Source organism: Capra hircus, chromosome 19, assembly GCF_001704415.2.
Source record: "Capra hircus breed San Clemente chromosome 19, ASM170441v1, whole genome shotgun sequence".
Taxonomy (NCBI): Eukaryota; Metazoa; Chordata; class Mammalia; order Artiodactyla; family Bovidae; genus Capra; species Capra hircus.
In genome coordinates, this window is record NC_030826.1 from 50,230,636 (window position 1) to 50,246,934 (window position 16,299).

Sequence of the window (16,299 nt, forward strand, 5' to 3'; positions counted from 1 at the left end):
TCTAGCTTGTTTCCCAAACCCAGGATGGAGCTTCTGGCTGGCCCCTTTGGATTGTGGGCAAGGAAGGTGACCCCTTCCAGGGAGGCAGGTTTCTGTAAACAGGAAACAGAAGCTGTGCTGATACCTGGCTCCGCCCGGTGCCCCTAGCTTCCCCTTCTCCTGCCAGCCCCACCCCAAACCGCCCAGCCTGCCCCAGCCCCGGCCTATAAAGTCCCCACACCCTCATTTCCAGTTGAACAGTGGCTTGGAGCAGCACCATGCAGCTGAATTTCAGTGGCCTTCGGGCCCTGGTGACAGGAGCAGGAAAAGGTGGGTGTGATCCAGGCAGGTGTGAGAGGAACTGAGGTTAGAGAGCAAAGTGCACAAACCCAGAGCCTCGTGCTGGGGCCTGCACATTCCCTTTATGCCTGTCACAGCCTGCCCTGCCGGCAAGTGGCCCCAACTCCAGCCACTGAACCAGCCAAAGTGGGCCTACGCTGCTCCCTACCATCCAGCAGGCCCCACTGGGACAGGACACTGGCCTCTCCCTGGCCAATGCAAGAGCCCTCCAGAGAGGACGGCCCTCAGACTCAGTCTGGGCAGATGGGGACACGTCTAGCCAAAGCCTCTTCCATGGGCCCAGCAGGGAGGGGCTGCCCTCTGGGCCTCCCTTGGCTGGATCCTGGTTGTCCAGATCCCTGCCTCCTGCCACCTCCTGGGCCAACACCCCTCTGGCCAGCACCCTCTCATCACTCTTTCCTGAGCAGCATATCTGCAGCTGCCACCCGCAGTCTTGGTCCAGACTTGTTGGGCCATCTTCCTGCCTGGTGAACCCCTGTAGGGATTGGACGGGACACGGTGAAGGCCCTTCATGCCTCAGGAGCCAGAGTGGTGGCCGTGAGCCGCACCAACGCCGACCTGGTCAGCCTCTCCAAGGAGGTGAGGTGTGCAGGCCTGGTGTGCCCTGGAGCTATGACCCTTGGGGATACCTCATGAGCCTACCAGGACCACCCCTTTGGGCACCGGCCAATGCCTCCCCACAGTGCCCCGGGATAAAGCCTGTGTGCGTGGACCTGGGTGACTGGGAGGCCACGGAGAAGGCTCTGGGCGGTGTGGGCCCCATGGACTTGCTGGTGAACAATGCCGCCGTGGCACTGATGAGGCCCTTCTTGGAGGTCACCAAGGAGGACTTTGACAGGTGAGGAGGAGGGAAGGAAGTCGACGGGAGAGAGCTGTCCAGGACGTGGTTTGGGTGTGACCGTCATCTGACTGTCTGCTGTCTCCCCAGGTCCTTCAGTGTGAATCTGCGGGCTGTGTTCCAGGTGTCCCAGGTGAGGCAGGGGAGGCTGTGGCTCAGCACTGACATGGCCCAGGTAGGGGTGCGCTGGGCTCAGGCCATCCCGTCTTGGCTTCCAGATCGTGGCCCGGGGCATGATCAACCGTGGAGTGCCTGGCTCCATTGTCAATGTCTCCAGCATGGTGGCCCATGTCCCCTTCCCCAGCCTAGCTGCCTACAGTGAGTCCCTCTGCCCAGTCTTGAGCCCCTATTCCGGGCAGGAGCAGTTGGGCTCCCAAGCTGGGCCTCATGTAAAGCCTGCTGAAACCTTAAGGATCCTCAGCGCTGCCTTCTCACAGGCTCCACCAAGGGTGCAATGACCACGCTGACCAAATCCATGGCCCTGGAGCTGGGACCATACAAGGTAGGCATGGGGGCCCTGGGGGTGCCAGGGACCCAAGCCTAAGAAGGCACGCAGGGTAGGGGTCAGGTTGGTGGTGGTGGGCAAGGCTGGGGCCTGGGGATCAGAACGGGGGAAGGGGGCTTCAAGGGGTGAGTGAGCAAGCTCAGTGGGGGCCGCGACGGCGGGGTTCGTACACCGTCTGAGGCCGCCCCTCTGGCCCCTCTGGCCCCTCCGGCCCCAGATCCGGGTGAACTCCGTGAATCCAATGGTGGTGCTGACAGCAATGGGCCAAAAAGTCTCGGCTGATCCTGAGTTCTCCCGGAAGCTGAAGGAGCGCCACCCGCTGAAGAAGTTCGCAGGTCAGGGGAGCTTCGCGGAGTGGCGGGCGTGGATGGGGAGGCTGGGCAGAGCCAGCCGGGCCGAGCCGCGCTGACCCCGCCTGCCACCCGCTGTAGAGGTGGAAGACGTGGTCAACAGCATCCTCTTCCTGCTCAGCGACCGCAGCGCCTCCACCAGCGGGTCAGGTATCCTGGTGGACGCCGGGTACCTGGCCTCCTAGAGCGCCACGCTCTGGGCGCCAGCGGGATGGTGCGCGGCGAGCCTGGCCCCGCCTCCACGCCCCGCCGCCTAGCCCTCAGGCCTCCAGGGCCACCAGGCGAACGCTTCTCCGCGTCCTAGGCCACGCCCCCGACGCCATCCACGCCCACGCCCAGACAACCATCTGCAGGCCCCGGCCCACGGTTTGGTCCCACCTCCACGACACACTTCGGCAGCGCCCCACCAGCCTGCAAAGCCATACCTGCCCCACCCTGCCCACCCCCGAACCAGACCACATTCCTCCACATCCACACCCAATGTGTGGATGCCAGGAGACCCAGTCCCTGTCGATCCCACCCACTGTGTGGTCCAATGAGCTAGGGTGGATTTGCCTAAATAAATAGAAGTTCTCCTGAAACTATTAGATCTTCCCTGGTGGCTCAGAGGTTAAAGCGTCTGCCTCCAATGTGGGAGACCCAGGTTTGACCCCTGGGTCGGGAAGATCCCCTGGAGAAGGAAATGGTAACCCACTCCAGTATTCTTGCCTGGAAAATCCCATGGACGGAGAAGCCTGGTAAGCTACAGTCCATGGGGTCTCTCCTGAAACTAGTAGCCTTGCCAGGGCTCTGGATGGGCTTGCTCCAAGGGCAGGGAGGGGAGGATCAGGGACTGAGCCACACAAAATCTTGCAAGAGGTAGAGAGGGGGCAGATCCAAAGCCAAAGGAATTCCTCAGCTGACCCGTGACTTTGATCTGAATGGCTGTGTTTCCTTGTCTTTGTTGTCCATGGCCCTGCTACACCCAGCCTTGTCTGTGCAGAGGGCAGCCTGGCAGCCTGCACCCAACTTTCCTTCCCTGTGGTTCTGGCTCTGACCTTCAGCCCAGCACCCCCTGCTGTGACTACCTTCGGCTGGAGAAGGAAGAGGATCTGAGGAGCTACAGGGAGATGCTCTGGACCATCCCTAGGGAAGATGGTCCTGAGCTCTCAGCCCTGGTGTGAAGGAGGCAGGGAGCTGGTTTCTCCAACCGTGAGAAACCCAGTTTCACATTGGGGCACACCTTCCCCCTCAAGACCATCCATGAGGAGGGCAGCCCCAGCTGGGGCAGTGTCCAGAGCTGCTGCCCTGCCTACTGTTCCTGGCCTGACCCCGGACACAAGAGCCCTGCAGCTGGGGCAGCTAGAGGGTCCCCCTGGCCCTGCTGGGATTCAGTTGTGCTTGCCCTAGTCAGCTTCCTGCAGGACCCATGCCATCTGAGTGTGTGATGAGGGCCTGAGGTGGTCAGTCAGCTGGCCTGGTGCAGTGTACAACCCTGGGCAAGGAGGCAAGAGACAAAGGGCTGGGGTGGGGCCATCCAGGCACTGGTAGTGCTGGGTTGAGAGAGCAAAGGGCACTTCTGCTCAGCCTCATGGCTTCCAGAGCAAGGTCTGTGCCAAAACTGATATGGATCAGTGCAACTGGCCCACTCTGGGAGTTGCTGATGGACAGGAAAGCTTGGCATGCTGCAGTCCATTGGGTCGCAAACAGTCGGACACAGCTGAGCTGAACTGAACTGGCCCACAGAGGATCACGGGACAAAGAAAGTATTTGGACACCAGTCTGGGGGGCCAGGAAAAGCCAGTGAAGGGATCTGAGCTGATGTGCCTCTCAGGAAGGACAGGCTGGGGATTGTTCCCCCCACTCCCTGCCCCTGGGCTTCTGGCAGGCAGATGGCAGGGTCCAAGGTTAGGAGCAGAAGGCAGGGTTAGGTGGGAGCCCAGAGGAGATGGGCAGTACCACATGACCAGGTCTGGTAGGGAGAATTCACTTGGCGATCCTCCAGGGGCTTCTCAAATCTGTGCCTCCTGCTGACCCCAGGCCACCATCTCCTCCAGACAATCCATCCCTCTGGGCCCAAAGCCACATGACCCAGGGGCCCTGCAGTCACCAACTGCTTACATAATCCTGGCCAAAGAAGGCCCTCAGGGCAGGTTCTAGACTTTCCCACCATAATCCACAGAACAAAGTAGCTTTAACAGTGGAACCAGTGCATGCATGGACATGTGAGCACACATATATCTCTGACCCTAAAGCTCCAGGAAGCAATGCTTGCCCTTTTCGGGCCACTGGTACCCTGATGACCCCAAGTCTAGCCTATGCCAACCTATCCTAGTCTTTGAAGTACTAGTGACCTTCTGCGGGTGAGTCGGATGAGTTAAGTGTCTCAACACCCTTTGCAGCTAAAGTGCACCTCTGCTGTCCTTGGCCTCTGCTTCAGGCTTATCAGTTCAGTTCAGTCACTCAGTCGTGTCCGACTTTTTTTGACCCCATAGACTGCACCATCCGAGGCTTCCCTGTCTAGCACTAAATCCTGGAGACTGCTGAAGATCATGTCCATCAAGTCGATGATGCCATCCAACCATCTCATTCTCTGTCGTCCCCTTCTCCTGCCTTCAATCTTTCCCAGCATCAGGGTCTTTTCCAAGGAGTCAGTTCTTCACATCAGTTCTTCTTCCAGCTTATAGGCTTGTCCAAACCTTTTCGCTCAAAGCACTACAAGCGAGCTTGCGTGAGCTGCTCCCAGGTCTGGGGGAGGGGATCATGAGATCCTTTTAGCCAAACTTTTCATCTGAGAAACAAAAAAAAGGGTTAGCACTGCGTTCTCTTTCACGAGGTACCTTCTTTCCGGTATGAATTACCAAATCTGATTTTATTTATTTATTTTTGTAATAATCTACTTGAGAAGGGGAAAATGTAGGCGGGGACCGCTAACCTTATTTCCCCTCGGGATGAAGGACCGCTGAAAGGGCAGTTTGATAAACTCTGCCCCAGGGTCAGGCGAGGACTCTGTGCCTCACCTCGGCCGCGCCCACTCGTTTCGGCCAATCGCCCCCGCGGGGAGATCACTATTTGAATATCCCCGCCCGCGGCGGGACACCACCCTGCGATTGGCCCGCCGCGCCCCGCCCCGCGCCCCGCCCCGCGCCCTTCTGAACCCAGGAGCGCCGCTCAAGATTGGCAGTGTGGCCGCCGGAACTCCGCGCTCGTCACGGGGGGGGAGGGGGAAAGGTGGGTCTGCGGAGGTGGCCGGGGGCAGGCAAAGGTGGCCGGGGATGGGTACCGTCACTCATCCGCGCTCCTCGCAGGAATCGGGCACGGCACTCTCGAGGCGCTACACGCGACGAGGTAGGCGCCACCCTGTCCCGGCCCAGGGGGCAGCAGGGGGGAGCTGAGGGCGGCCCAGGAGGGACACACGGAAGCTGGGCGCTGGGGCTCAGCAAGGACTCTTAGCACCCCCGCCCCTCGCCGGACGCGCGGAAGAACGACGATTCCCCCTGGACTTAGAAGGAGGCAGAAATGGCTGCTTTGCTGGGCCAGAGGCGCTCTGGCGCTGGGAGGAAGTAGACTGGCTGGAGGCGGGGCTAGATCCCTGATGCTGAAGCCCCGAGTTGAGTTGCCCAAAGGCCAAGTTAACTCTCTCCCGACAGCACCCTGGGAGCCCCCAGAAGGCGGCTGGTTCCCCTGAGACCCCCTAACCCCCTACCCCTGTGAGACTGAAAGGTCACGAAAACACAGTCCCTCTCCCTTGAATGGGAGAGGCCCAGCTGTCCCCTCCCCGGGGCATGGAGCCTCTGGTAGACGTGCCCCGTTACCACCTAATATACACAGTGCCCCGGGGTCGAGACCGTGTGCGTGGACCTAGCTGACTGGGAGGCCACGGAGCAGGCGCTGGGAGGTGTTGGCCCTGTGGACCTGCTGGTGAACAATGCAGCTGTGGCGTTTCTACAGCCCTTCCTGGAGGTCACCAAGGAGGCATATGACATGTAAGCCAGGGTGGGGTGGAGGAATGCCCCTGGGGAAGGGCTGTCTCCTGCTGCAGCGGCCTCAGTCCCTGACCAGGGCCTGTCCATCTGCCTCCAGGTCTTTCAGTGTGAACCTTCGGGCGGTCATCCAGGTGTCCCAGGTGCGCTGGCTTCAGGGCAGGAGTGGGGATTGCCGGGTGATGCCAGCCCTGCCTCATCCCTCTTCTGCGATTTCAGATTGTGGCCCGAGGCCTGATAGCTCGGGGAGCCCCAGGGGTCATCGTGAATGTTTCTAGCCAGGCCTCCCAACGGGGACTGACTAACCACAGTGTCTACTGTGAGTGAGCCCCGGCTGCGCCCTGCCCCCACCCCCACCCCCTGCCACCCCCCATCTGAGCAGGCAGCTCAGGCTCCACACATGCCGTCCCTCCTCACAGGCTCCACTAAGGGTGCCTTGGACATACTGACCAAAGTGATGGCTGTGGAGCTCGGGCCACACAAGGTGAGCCCCAGTGGGACCCCTCCCCTCACCCAGTCCATGTGCTCAGAGAGCCTCAGTCCCCCGAGCTGCCCCCCTGCCTGTGCCAGTGCAGATCCGTGTGAATGCAGTCAACCCCACGGTGGTGATGACACCCATGGGCCAGGCCGCCTGGAGTGACCCTCAGAAGGCCAAGGCCATGCTGGACCGCATCCCCCTTGGCAGGTTTGCCGGTGAGTTGGGCGGGAGCCCGGCTGGGAGTCATGCCAGTGGCCTGCTCAGGTGAGGGGTGGGAGGGAGGGACGAAGGGCAGCTCCTTTCATGCACGTCCTGAACGCCACCTTGCCCGCAGAGATGGAGAACGTGGTGGACACCATCCTCTTCCTGCTCAGTGACCGCAGCAGCATGACCACAGGCTCCACTGTGCCGGTGGATGGGGGCTTCCTGGCTACCTAAGCGCCCCCTCCATCCCCACACACCCCTGTTCCATGCTGAACCCACCTTTATCCCCATCCCCCTTCCCTATCTCTTCAGTAAACATGATTCTTCCGTCCAGCCTGCACACTCACACCTAGGCTGCAGTCATGTGGCCGGAAGATGCAAAGCTCAGAGCTGGGCATGGGGACGAGTCCCAGGTAGAGACACCCTTTCAGCTCTCATCCTGGGTCAGTGGCAGCCTGGCTCTTCTGCCAGAGTTTTTCGGGCCTAAGTCCCTAGCAGACATGTAGGACCTTCCAGAAGCCCAGCTTCTAAGGAGGGTAGTGAATTTGACCGAGGATGGCCTTCGGCCCTGTCCAGAGGCCTCTAGGGTGGAATGGTGGTGTTTTTAACGTGAATGTTCATTGATGTTCCTTAAGTCAGGGCAGAAAACAAAAGTGAGCTGAGCAGGCTGCGTGCTGGAACTCCACCGCTTTGTTCACGATTGAATGACTTCTTTGCCGAATCAGGTGGTGGTTTTCAGTTACGGAGAGAATATTCCCTCAGCGTTGTGAGTCCTTCACCATGTACTGGGCACAATCCAGCGCAAGATCCAGCTGTAGAATTTGCCAACTTCCATGGTGACATATTCCCTCCTGTTTGATGTCCTTGAGGTGGAGCTGGCACAGAGATGCCTGTCCTCCACTTTTCCATGCTGTCTTCACCACACAGACACAAAAGGCTTACACCCCAAAGCACAGCTAACAGTACATGTACAAAAATGTTTAGGAAGTGATGGAACAAATGTTGAGTATTTGTTAATTTCATTTTAAAATACAACTGATTTCAAGTTTATGTAATTCTTAATAGTGGTTACTTAAAAACTGGCTAGCAGAATTCCTGAACTCCAGCAGTCCACCCCCTGCACACCACTGCGGGGGAGCTGAGTGTCACTTAGCTTCATGTCACGGATCTGCCCAGAGTGGTGCCTTGCAGGCCCCAGGGGTGAAGTCCTAGTGACAGGCCAGGCCCCCCCCTCACCTCCCGCCATGTCTGCCCAGCAAACCCAACCTGTTGACCCGTCTGCCACCCCTCCTGTCCTCTCCACACCTCCACAGCTGCAGGACGCCCTCCCTCTTGACGGTGTGTCTTCGTGAACACTCAGTTGAGTGACCCCTGGCCTTGGCCTGGGCTCCACAGGGCCTCCTAGGGCCTGACTGCAGGCTGTTCTGCGCCACCCCTGGGAGCTGCTGAAGGGTGCTGTGCCCTCCCGGATGCCTGAGATGAGCACAGAAGGGGCTTGCTTTATTCAGAAGGGGCCAAGCACACTCGCTCCCACTCACTCCCACTCACTCCCACACTCACTCGCACTCCTTAGGGTCCCTCCTATGGAGACAGAGGGCTCATATGGCTTTGGGCTGAGGGGTGGGGAGTGTCAAGCTCACCTACTCTGTACCCTTGGTTGGCAGGGGTTGGGGGCTTAGCACTCCCAGGGTGGAGGACTAGGCAGGGAGAGACCTGGGCAGGGCAGGTAGTGAGTCAAGAACAGGAGATGAAGAATATTTGTTGTGTAAAATAAGAAGGGGCTGCCCCATCGTGGGGCACAAGGACAGAGCCCACCCCCTCAAACTCCCCCATCTGGGAAGCCCATCCTGGGGCTGCCCTGGACCCTCCCCTACAGCCTGAGGGAGACCCTGCTCCCTTCCCCACCCCCAGCACCCCCCACAGCAGACTCAAGGATACATCTTAGCACAACAGACACAGGCAGGGAGGGGCTGCTCTTCTGGAAGCGGGGGCTCTGGAAGACCGTGCACTTCCTCCCTGGTTTTTTCTCGTGCGGCGGGCAGAGCACAGCCCAAATGGTCTCGTTGAACACTGTCTTCAGGCCCCTCTGGGTCAGGGTTGAGCACTCCAGGTACGTGACAGAGTCTGGGGGCGGCCAGGAAAGGAGATAGGGCAGGGCCACACCTTGGCTTCACCCGACTGGCCTGCACTCCCACACGTGCTCCACCGGCCCATCCCCTAACCAGACCACTTTCCTCCACATCCACACCCAATGTGTGGGTGCCAGGAGAACCGTGCCCTGTCGTTCGCACCCACTGTGTCCTCCAATATGCTGTGATTCAGTGGCTCTGTCGTGTCCGAGTCTTTGCAACCCCGAGTACTGCAGCATGCCAGGCCTCCCTGTCCATCACCAACTCCCAGAGTTTACTCAAACTCATGTCCATTGAGTCGGTGATGCCATCCAGCCATCTCATCCTCTCTTGTCCCCTTCTCCCACCTTCAATCTTTCCCAGCATCAGGGTCTTTTCAAATGAGTCAGCTCTTCCAGTCAGGTGGCCAATGTATTGGAATTTCAGCTTCAACATCAGTCCTTCCAATGAACAACCAGGACTGATCTCCTTTAGGATCAACTGGTTGGATCTCAGTGGACAATTATCAATAGGCTTGTGGTCATACCCATTAAGCATAATAGAATGTATGATTCTATTTGGTTTCACAGATAATTAGGGTATTCTTTTAGGTGTCAGAGAGTTTAGGTACGAGACCTGGGGCTCTTCCTTCTGGAGGTCTGGTTTTCCAGTTGGTATGTCGTTTCCATAGATACTGGGCATGTAACTCAAAGTCCACAGTCCCGCCCAGGATGGAGTCCTGGTTTCAAGATGGAGCCTGCTCTGTCTGTTTCCTCCTTCATTCCCCACTCTTGATGCTCTTAATTGATAGTATGAGCATCATTCATAGGGATATATTGGACCCTGGCTCTCTGACCACCAATTCGGGAGAACGACACCAACCTTTGAGTTACAAAGTTCATAATACATTGTAAAACGCAGGGTCCACAAAGCAGAACTATCAAGGGAACTCTAACGTTGCTAAATATAGTCTTCCACCAATCCCCCTTCACCCAAGATAGGACCGAAGTCCAGAAAGGAATGTTTACATTTGACATTGCTTTTACCTGCTTTTTCATGTCATCTAAAGCAGCTGATACATAACCAGACAAATCAGGAATATATACACAACATTCAACTTTAATTATAGCACAGGTCTCTCTTTGTACTGAAACTATGGTTAGTCTCACGATGGTACCAGCAAGTCCTTGTAGCAGCAGTTGATTGTAGAGCTTCACCTCTTTTTTCTTTAAGACGATCTTGGTTTCACGGGGCTCAGCAGGGTCCTTCTGTGTAGTCCACTCAGCGTCCTCCGGGTCTGCGTGGTATGCTCTCTTCACCCTCGTGTGGTGGATCCAGGGAGCGACACCTGCAAGTTTAACTGCAGTCGGGCTGGTTAGAGCAACAGTATATGGACCCTTCCAATGTGGGGCCAAGGAGTCATGTTTCCAGTCCTTGACCACACCTGACCCCCGGGCACAAATTCGTGAATCTGTTCCCCAAGGGGGAACAGCACCCTTTCTTGTACAAACTTAGTTACCTGATTTATTACCTTACCCAGTTGTTCCATCTGCTGTGAAATCTCATCTCCCCTTACCTGAGGCAAATTTGTTGACAGCTGTTTTATTATGGGAGGGGGCCTCCCATACAATTTCCTATGGAGAAGAGCCATGGGACCTTGGGGTCATCCTGAGTCTTAGCGGAGCCATTGGAAGCAAGTCCACCCAGGAGCAGTCAGTCTCTATGATCCATTTTGGAGAGTGTCTCTTTAAGTGTCCAGTTAGTTCATTCCACCATCCCAGAACTCTGGGGCCTATATGCAGTGTGTAGTTTCCATTTGATGTTTAAAGTTTTGCTTATTTGTTGTACTAAATCAGCTACAAAAGGCAGGCCATTGTCTGATCCAATGCTGGTAGGAAATCCAAATCTGGGGACTATCTCCTATCTCCCTAAGCAGGCACTGAGCTACTTCTGATGCTCTTTCAGCCCCAGTAAGAAAAGCTTCTACACATCCTGAGAATGTACATACCATGACCAGCAGGTAGTGTTGGTGAGGTTTCGTTTCAGTGAAGTCCACTTCCAGGTGTTCAAAGGGCAGCCTGCCTTTTAGCTGAATACCCAGAGGTTTCCGTCTGTGCCAAGAGGCAGCATTGACCTGTGAGCAGGCAGTGCCGCTCTGAGATTCTGTCCTGCATAGGGAAGAGAGGTGGGGAACCAAGAAATATTTTTTAATTACCTCTTCCAGTTTATCATGGCCTAGGTGAGTCGCTTGGTGTGTTTGGCTTACCAGAGTGGGTGCCAGTTCCTCTGGTACCAATAATTTGCCACTTGGCAATTCCCACCGTCCCTTTTCAGTCTCGATGGCCCCTTCCGCTTTGGCTAGTTGGTTTCGGGCTTCACTGTATTTTGGAGAGTCCAGTGTTAGGTCAGGCAGCTCTGCCAATACGAGAGCTTTAATAGGGGCTTCACTTGTCACCCCCAAGCCCTCGGCTGCTTGTTCAGCGGTCTTATCTGTCAGTCTGTTTCCCAGAGCCTGGGGAGTATCCTCTTTTTGACGTCCTCAGCAGTGTATGACTGCAACCCCTTTTCTGGTTCCCAGGCAGCATCTAATAGGGTCAGAATGTCTTCCTTATTTTTAATATCTTTGTCACCAGCTGTCAAAGGCCTCTCTCCTTATACAGAGCCCTGTGTACATGCAGTGTGGCAAAAGCATACCTGGAGTCAGTGTCAATGTTTGTCTTCTTACCTTTCGACAGCTGGAGGGCCCGGATTAGAGCATATAGTTTGGCCCATTGAGCAGACCAGTGTGATGGCAGAGAGCTAGCCTCAGCGATGGTTTCTTCCATGACTACTGCATATCCCAACAGTCATTGTCCTTGTTTCACCAGGCTGGTGCCATTGGTTTACAGGACCAAATCTGGGTCTGGGATTGGCCGGTCTCTCAAGACAGGTCTGTTGGCATAAACTTCTAGGATTTCCTTGTAATCATGTGAGGGCCCACCTTCTCCCACAGGAAGGAGAGTGGCTAGATTCAGGGCCTGACAAGCCTCAATTGTAACATGGGGGTTCTCACATAACAGTCCCTGGTATTGAGTAATCTGGGATGTCGACAGCCATTTATGGGGGTCCCCTCACAGGAGAGTGTTGACCTCATGCGGGACTTTTATGATCAAGTCTTGGCCCAAAGTCACCTTGGTTGCCTCCCAGACCAGTAAGACAACAGCAGCAACTGCCCGTAAGCATCCCAGCTACCCAGTGGCAACAATGTCCGGCCGTTTCAAGAGATAAGCCACGGGTCTGTCACATGTCCCCATAGTCTGGGACAACATTCCCATAGCCACCTTGTCCTTTTCAGTCCTGTGCAGAGTCAACAGCTTAGCAAGGTCTGGCAGGCCCCAGGCGAGTGAGTGCTGATGTAATTGTATTGGGTTTGAGCTCTATTACCACTGGGACTTGTTTTGCAAGCCCGGGGCGGAGGGGTTGTCTTCTGCCCAGACCTCAGGAAATTGTTGAGTTAACTCTCTCTCTCGCTTTCTCAACAATTTAGGTCCAGTCCAGGTCCAGTTTCCCTCCCGGGAGACTGAGCAACCCCCATTCATCTTGAGGGGTTACCAAGAGGGAGAGTAAATAAGTGGTTGAGCCCACTCAAAGAGTGTGTCTTTTGTGGGGGGGGGAAGGCCACTTGTGCCCTCAATTTAGACAGCAAGTCTCTTCCCAACAAAGGTACTGGGCATTCAGGGATGTATAAAAATTCATGAGTCACTTGGTGCCCCACATCTTACATTTTCAGGGTAAGCTTGATACACACAGGCTGCATTTATCACCATCTGAGACCCAGTGGCCTCCGGATCTATTGGCGTATAAACTCTATAGGCCTCGCATAGTTTTTCATAGAACTCAGAGGGTGATTTGGTTTCCCTTTGAATCACTTTGGAGGGTTTTGCCATATTCATAGGTTTTCGGGCCCCCCTTGTGAGGCCTTGTAAAAGAGTCACCCAATACCTCTCCAGGTGGCCCCTCCCTTCCTCTGTGTTACAGTCCCAATCGGGCCTCTCATCGGGGGTGGCTGGTTCTGCCCACCGCTGCAGGTTTGAAGTACCCTCAGGTGCCATTTCCCTTAACCATTTTCTGGCCTCAGTTAGGATCCTGTGTCTTTCCTCAGTGCTGAAAAGGGAGACTAGTAGTTGGATTATGTCATCCCATGCAGGGTGGTGGGTTCGAGAAGTAGTGTCTATTAGCCTAATTATGGCTTGTGGCTCCCCTGAGTATGGTGGAGTGTGTCTCTGCCAGTTTAATACATCTGTAGAGGAAAATGGCTGGTAATACTAGGCTACGGGGGGCGGATGGTAGTGCCCCATTCATCCTGAACTGGAGGCTGTTGTACCCTCTGAGGGGCATCTGTAGTGGGCTTCTTTCCCCCTGCTCTTTGGCGGAGCACAGCCTCTGTCTAATTCCTGTGTTTTCTTCCCCCTTCCCATCAGTACTCACTGGGAGAGGTGGATACAATCTAGGAGGTCCAGCTGAGGTAGAATCCTGGGGGCACTGACCAGAGGTATCCATCGCTGGGATAGGAGCCTGCCGAAACGGCGGCTCTACGATCTCCAGGAGAGCTGGCGGAGGAGCAGCGGCTGCTGCAGGAACTTCACCTGGCCCTGGATCGGGCATTAAGGCGGCCTCTGGTCCTGGTGGAGCACTGGGTGGCGGGCGCATCATTATCCAGTATGGGGGAGGGGTCAGGTCATCCCCGTCCAAATCCTGTAGAACTTCTTTTTTTATCATCAGTCAATTTTTGTGCCATTAATATTTTTCCCTTTCCCTTCTGGATACAGAACCTTGTCCAAGTAGGAGGGTTTTGAGCTAACCCTAGCCATGAGTCAGTATATGGATATTGATTCGGGTGTCCCGGCTCTCCTACTGTACAGACTGCTTCCACCAGTTTTAAGTTCATGGTGTTCTCTGGTGGCCGTCCTACTCCCATAGGGGGCCATTCGACCTCACAGAGTATGTGGAGGCGGTTAAGCTTCATCTTCACCCCATAGTCTCCTCCACATCCCTTCTTTAAATTTTTAATCCTGCACTCCAATACAGTTGCCTTAGATTCATTTCTTCCCATCTTGCTTACCTTCTCAGACTGTCTTCTACTTTTCCTTTTTGTTCTGTCTATGAAGTTCTTGGTACCATATGTACTTCTGATATTTCCACTCAGTGAAACACTTAAATTGCCATTGGGGTTTCCTAATTGGGGTGAGAGGAGCCTTACCTGCCAGATCTCAGAGGGAGAAGGGGGATCAGCGTGTCTTCACCTGCCGGTCAGCGCAGCCGAACCAGAACACCACGTGGTCCAAAACTGTTTCTCCCTTAGCTTTTAAAGTCCATTCTACCTTGGTGGGCTTGATCAGGAGCAGATGAAAACACAGATGGGTTAAATATCCCACATCCCAGGCTGTCTCTGGAAAAGCCAATTCATACTCACTTATGTATCCCCCTCCTTCTAGCCTGACAATTCCGAGGGGGTCAAGAATTTCACAGCAGATGGGACGCCTTCTTGGGGAGGGAAGAATACGAGCACACAAAGACCAAGTCTTTCTCCTAACAATCTCCTGGAGATAGCTTGGTAATAATTTTCCCCAAGATAGCATGGACACTACCTCCTAAATGACATTTGCAAATTTCCTTACTAAGCCCTAACATGCTCGTTAACCTGCATACCAGGCAATCGCTGCCACCTGCCTATTCCAGGCGCCTGTGGGTCCGTGTCCCTTCTAGTCCCTCCAAGGGGGGTGATCAAGCCCCCTCTTCCACCCTCCACGTGAGTTCCTCCTCACCTGAGTGCTCCGTTCCCCTGCTGCCGTCCACTACCTGCTAACATGAAAGGTCCGGGTGTTGGGAAGCAGAATCCTTCCAGAAGGGTGAGGTGCCTTCTCCCCGCTAGAAGAGTCAGTCTGCAAGCCCTTGGAGTAGTCCCAAAGGGGACTTGTCTCCTCAAAGTGAGGAGTTTCCCAGCCAATGCACCAAATGTAGCCATGCGTTCCAGGAAACAAGCTCCCTCAGAAGGACAATGCAGATAGTGGAGTGCAGGTTATTACACCTGCAGACCAAAAGAAGAGTCTCCTCTTAGCCAAGGACGCCGACCAGTTTTTCTGAAAACCTTATATACCCTAAGTGTATGTGCCCAAACCCACCTCCCCAAATCCCTGAAACTAGTCTGAACAAAGGAAAAGAAAGATACAATCAAAGTTAACCTGTGATTCATATGCCTTAAGCCTAGGTAGTTAACAGTGGACAATTATCAATAGGCCTGTGGTCATACCCCAATAAGCATAATAGAATGTATGATTCTATTTGGTTACACAGATAATTAGGGTATTCTTTTAGGTGATGGAGAGTCTAGGTACGAGCCCTAGGGCTGTTCCTTCAGGGGGCCTGGTTTTCCAGTTGGTATGTCATTTCCATAGATACTGGGCATATAGCTCAAAGTCCACTGTCGGGCCCAAGATGGAGTCCTGCTTTCAAGATGGAGCCTGTTCTGTCTGTTTCCTCCTTCAATCGCACCATCGTGATTATCTGGGTCATGAAGATCTTTTTTGTATAGTTCTTCTGTGTATTCTTGCCAGCTTTTCTTAATATCTTCTGTTTCTGTTAGGTCCATACCATTTCTGTCCTTTATCGTGCCCATCTTTGCATGGAATATTCCCTTGGTAGATCTCTAGTCTTTCCCATTCTATTGTTTTTCTCTATTTCTTTGCATTGATCACTGAAGAAGGCTTTCTTATCTCTCCTTGCTATTCTTTGAAACTGTGCATTCACATAGGTATGTCTTTCCTTTTCTTGTTTGCCTTTCACTTTTCCTCTTTTCACAGCTATTTGAAAGGCCTCTTCAGACAACCATTTTGCCTTTTTGCATTTCTTTTTCTTGGGGATGGTCTTGATCCCTGCCTCCTGTACAATGTCACGAACCTCCGACCATAGTTCTTCGGGCACTCTGTCTATCAGACCCAGTCCCTTGAACCTGTTTGTCACTTCCACTGTATTATCCTAAGGGATTTCATTTAGGTCATACCTGAATGGTCTACGGGCTTCCCTGGTGGCTCAGAGGTTAAAGCGTCTACCTTGCAATGCAGGAGACCTGGGTTCCATCCCTGGGTCGGGAAGATCCCCTGGAGAAGGAAATGGCAACCCACTCCAGTATTCTTGCCTGGAGAATCCCATGGACAGAGGAGCCTGGTGGGCTATAGTCCACGGAGTCGCAAAAAGTCGGATGCGACTGAGTGACTTCACTTTCACTTTGAATGGTCTAGTGGTTTTCCCAATTTTCTTCAATTTAAGTCTCAGTTTGGACCCAGAATGGTGTCCAAATCCTTTCCTTGTCCCGTGATCCTCTGGGAGCCAGTTCAGTTCAGTTGCTCAATCGTGTCCGACTTTTGTGACCCCATGTACTACAGCGCACCAGGCTTCCCCGTCTAGCACCATATCCCGGAGCTTGCTCAAGTTCATGTCCATCGAGTCGATGATGCCATCCAACCATTTCATCCTCTG

The 16,299-nt window shown here is 54.6% G+C and overlaps 2 protein-coding genes and 1 long non-coding RNA gene across 5 annotated transcripts; 2 read left to right on the plus strand and 1 right to left on the minus strand.

The window, feature by feature from the left end:
* On the plus strand, window positions 248-2,583 carry LOC106503208 (carbonyl reductase [NADPH] 2). The gene is made up of 8 exons (XM_018065425.1): window positions 248-309; window positions 821-918; window positions 1,023-1,177; window positions 1,268-1,310; window positions 1,396-1,495; window positions 1,615-1,679; window positions 1,900-2,017; window positions 2,114-2,583. Exons 1-8 carry the CDS (start codon window positions 258-260, stop codon window positions 2,215-2,217), a joined length of 735 nt encoding a protein of 244 aa, XP_017920914.1. The 5' UTR covers window positions 248-257; the 3' UTR covers window positions 2,218-2,583.
* LOC102190167 (L-xylulose reductase) lies at window positions 2,729-7,731 on the plus strand. Its single transcript, XM_018065426.1, has 8 exons — window positions 2,729-2,769; window positions 5,320-5,359; window positions 5,843-5,997; window positions 6,095-6,137; window positions 6,214-6,313; window positions 6,414-6,478; window positions 6,570-6,687; window positions 6,807-7,731. Exons 1-8 carry the CDS (start codon window positions 2,753-2,755, stop codon window positions 6,908-6,910), a joined length of 642 nt encoding a protein of 213 aa, XP_017920915.1. The 5' UTR covers window positions 2,729-2,752; the 3' UTR covers window positions 6,911-7,731.
* Window positions 9,298-14,889, minus strand: LOC106503223. Of its 3 annotated transcripts, XR_001919773.1 has the most exons (4): window positions 14,623-14,889; window positions 11,051-14,153; window positions 10,793-10,952; window positions 9,298-10,144 (listed from the first exon to the last, which is right to left on the minus strand). It is a non-coding gene; the product is annotated as an uncharacterized LOC106503223 (long non-coding RNA). The 3 variants fall into 3 exon arrangements; XR_001296844.2 differs by having other exon boundaries at window positions 11,051-14,888; XR_001919774.1 differs by lacking the exon at window positions 9,298-10,144 and adding an exon at window positions 10,345-10,504 and having other exon boundaries at window positions 11,051-14,889.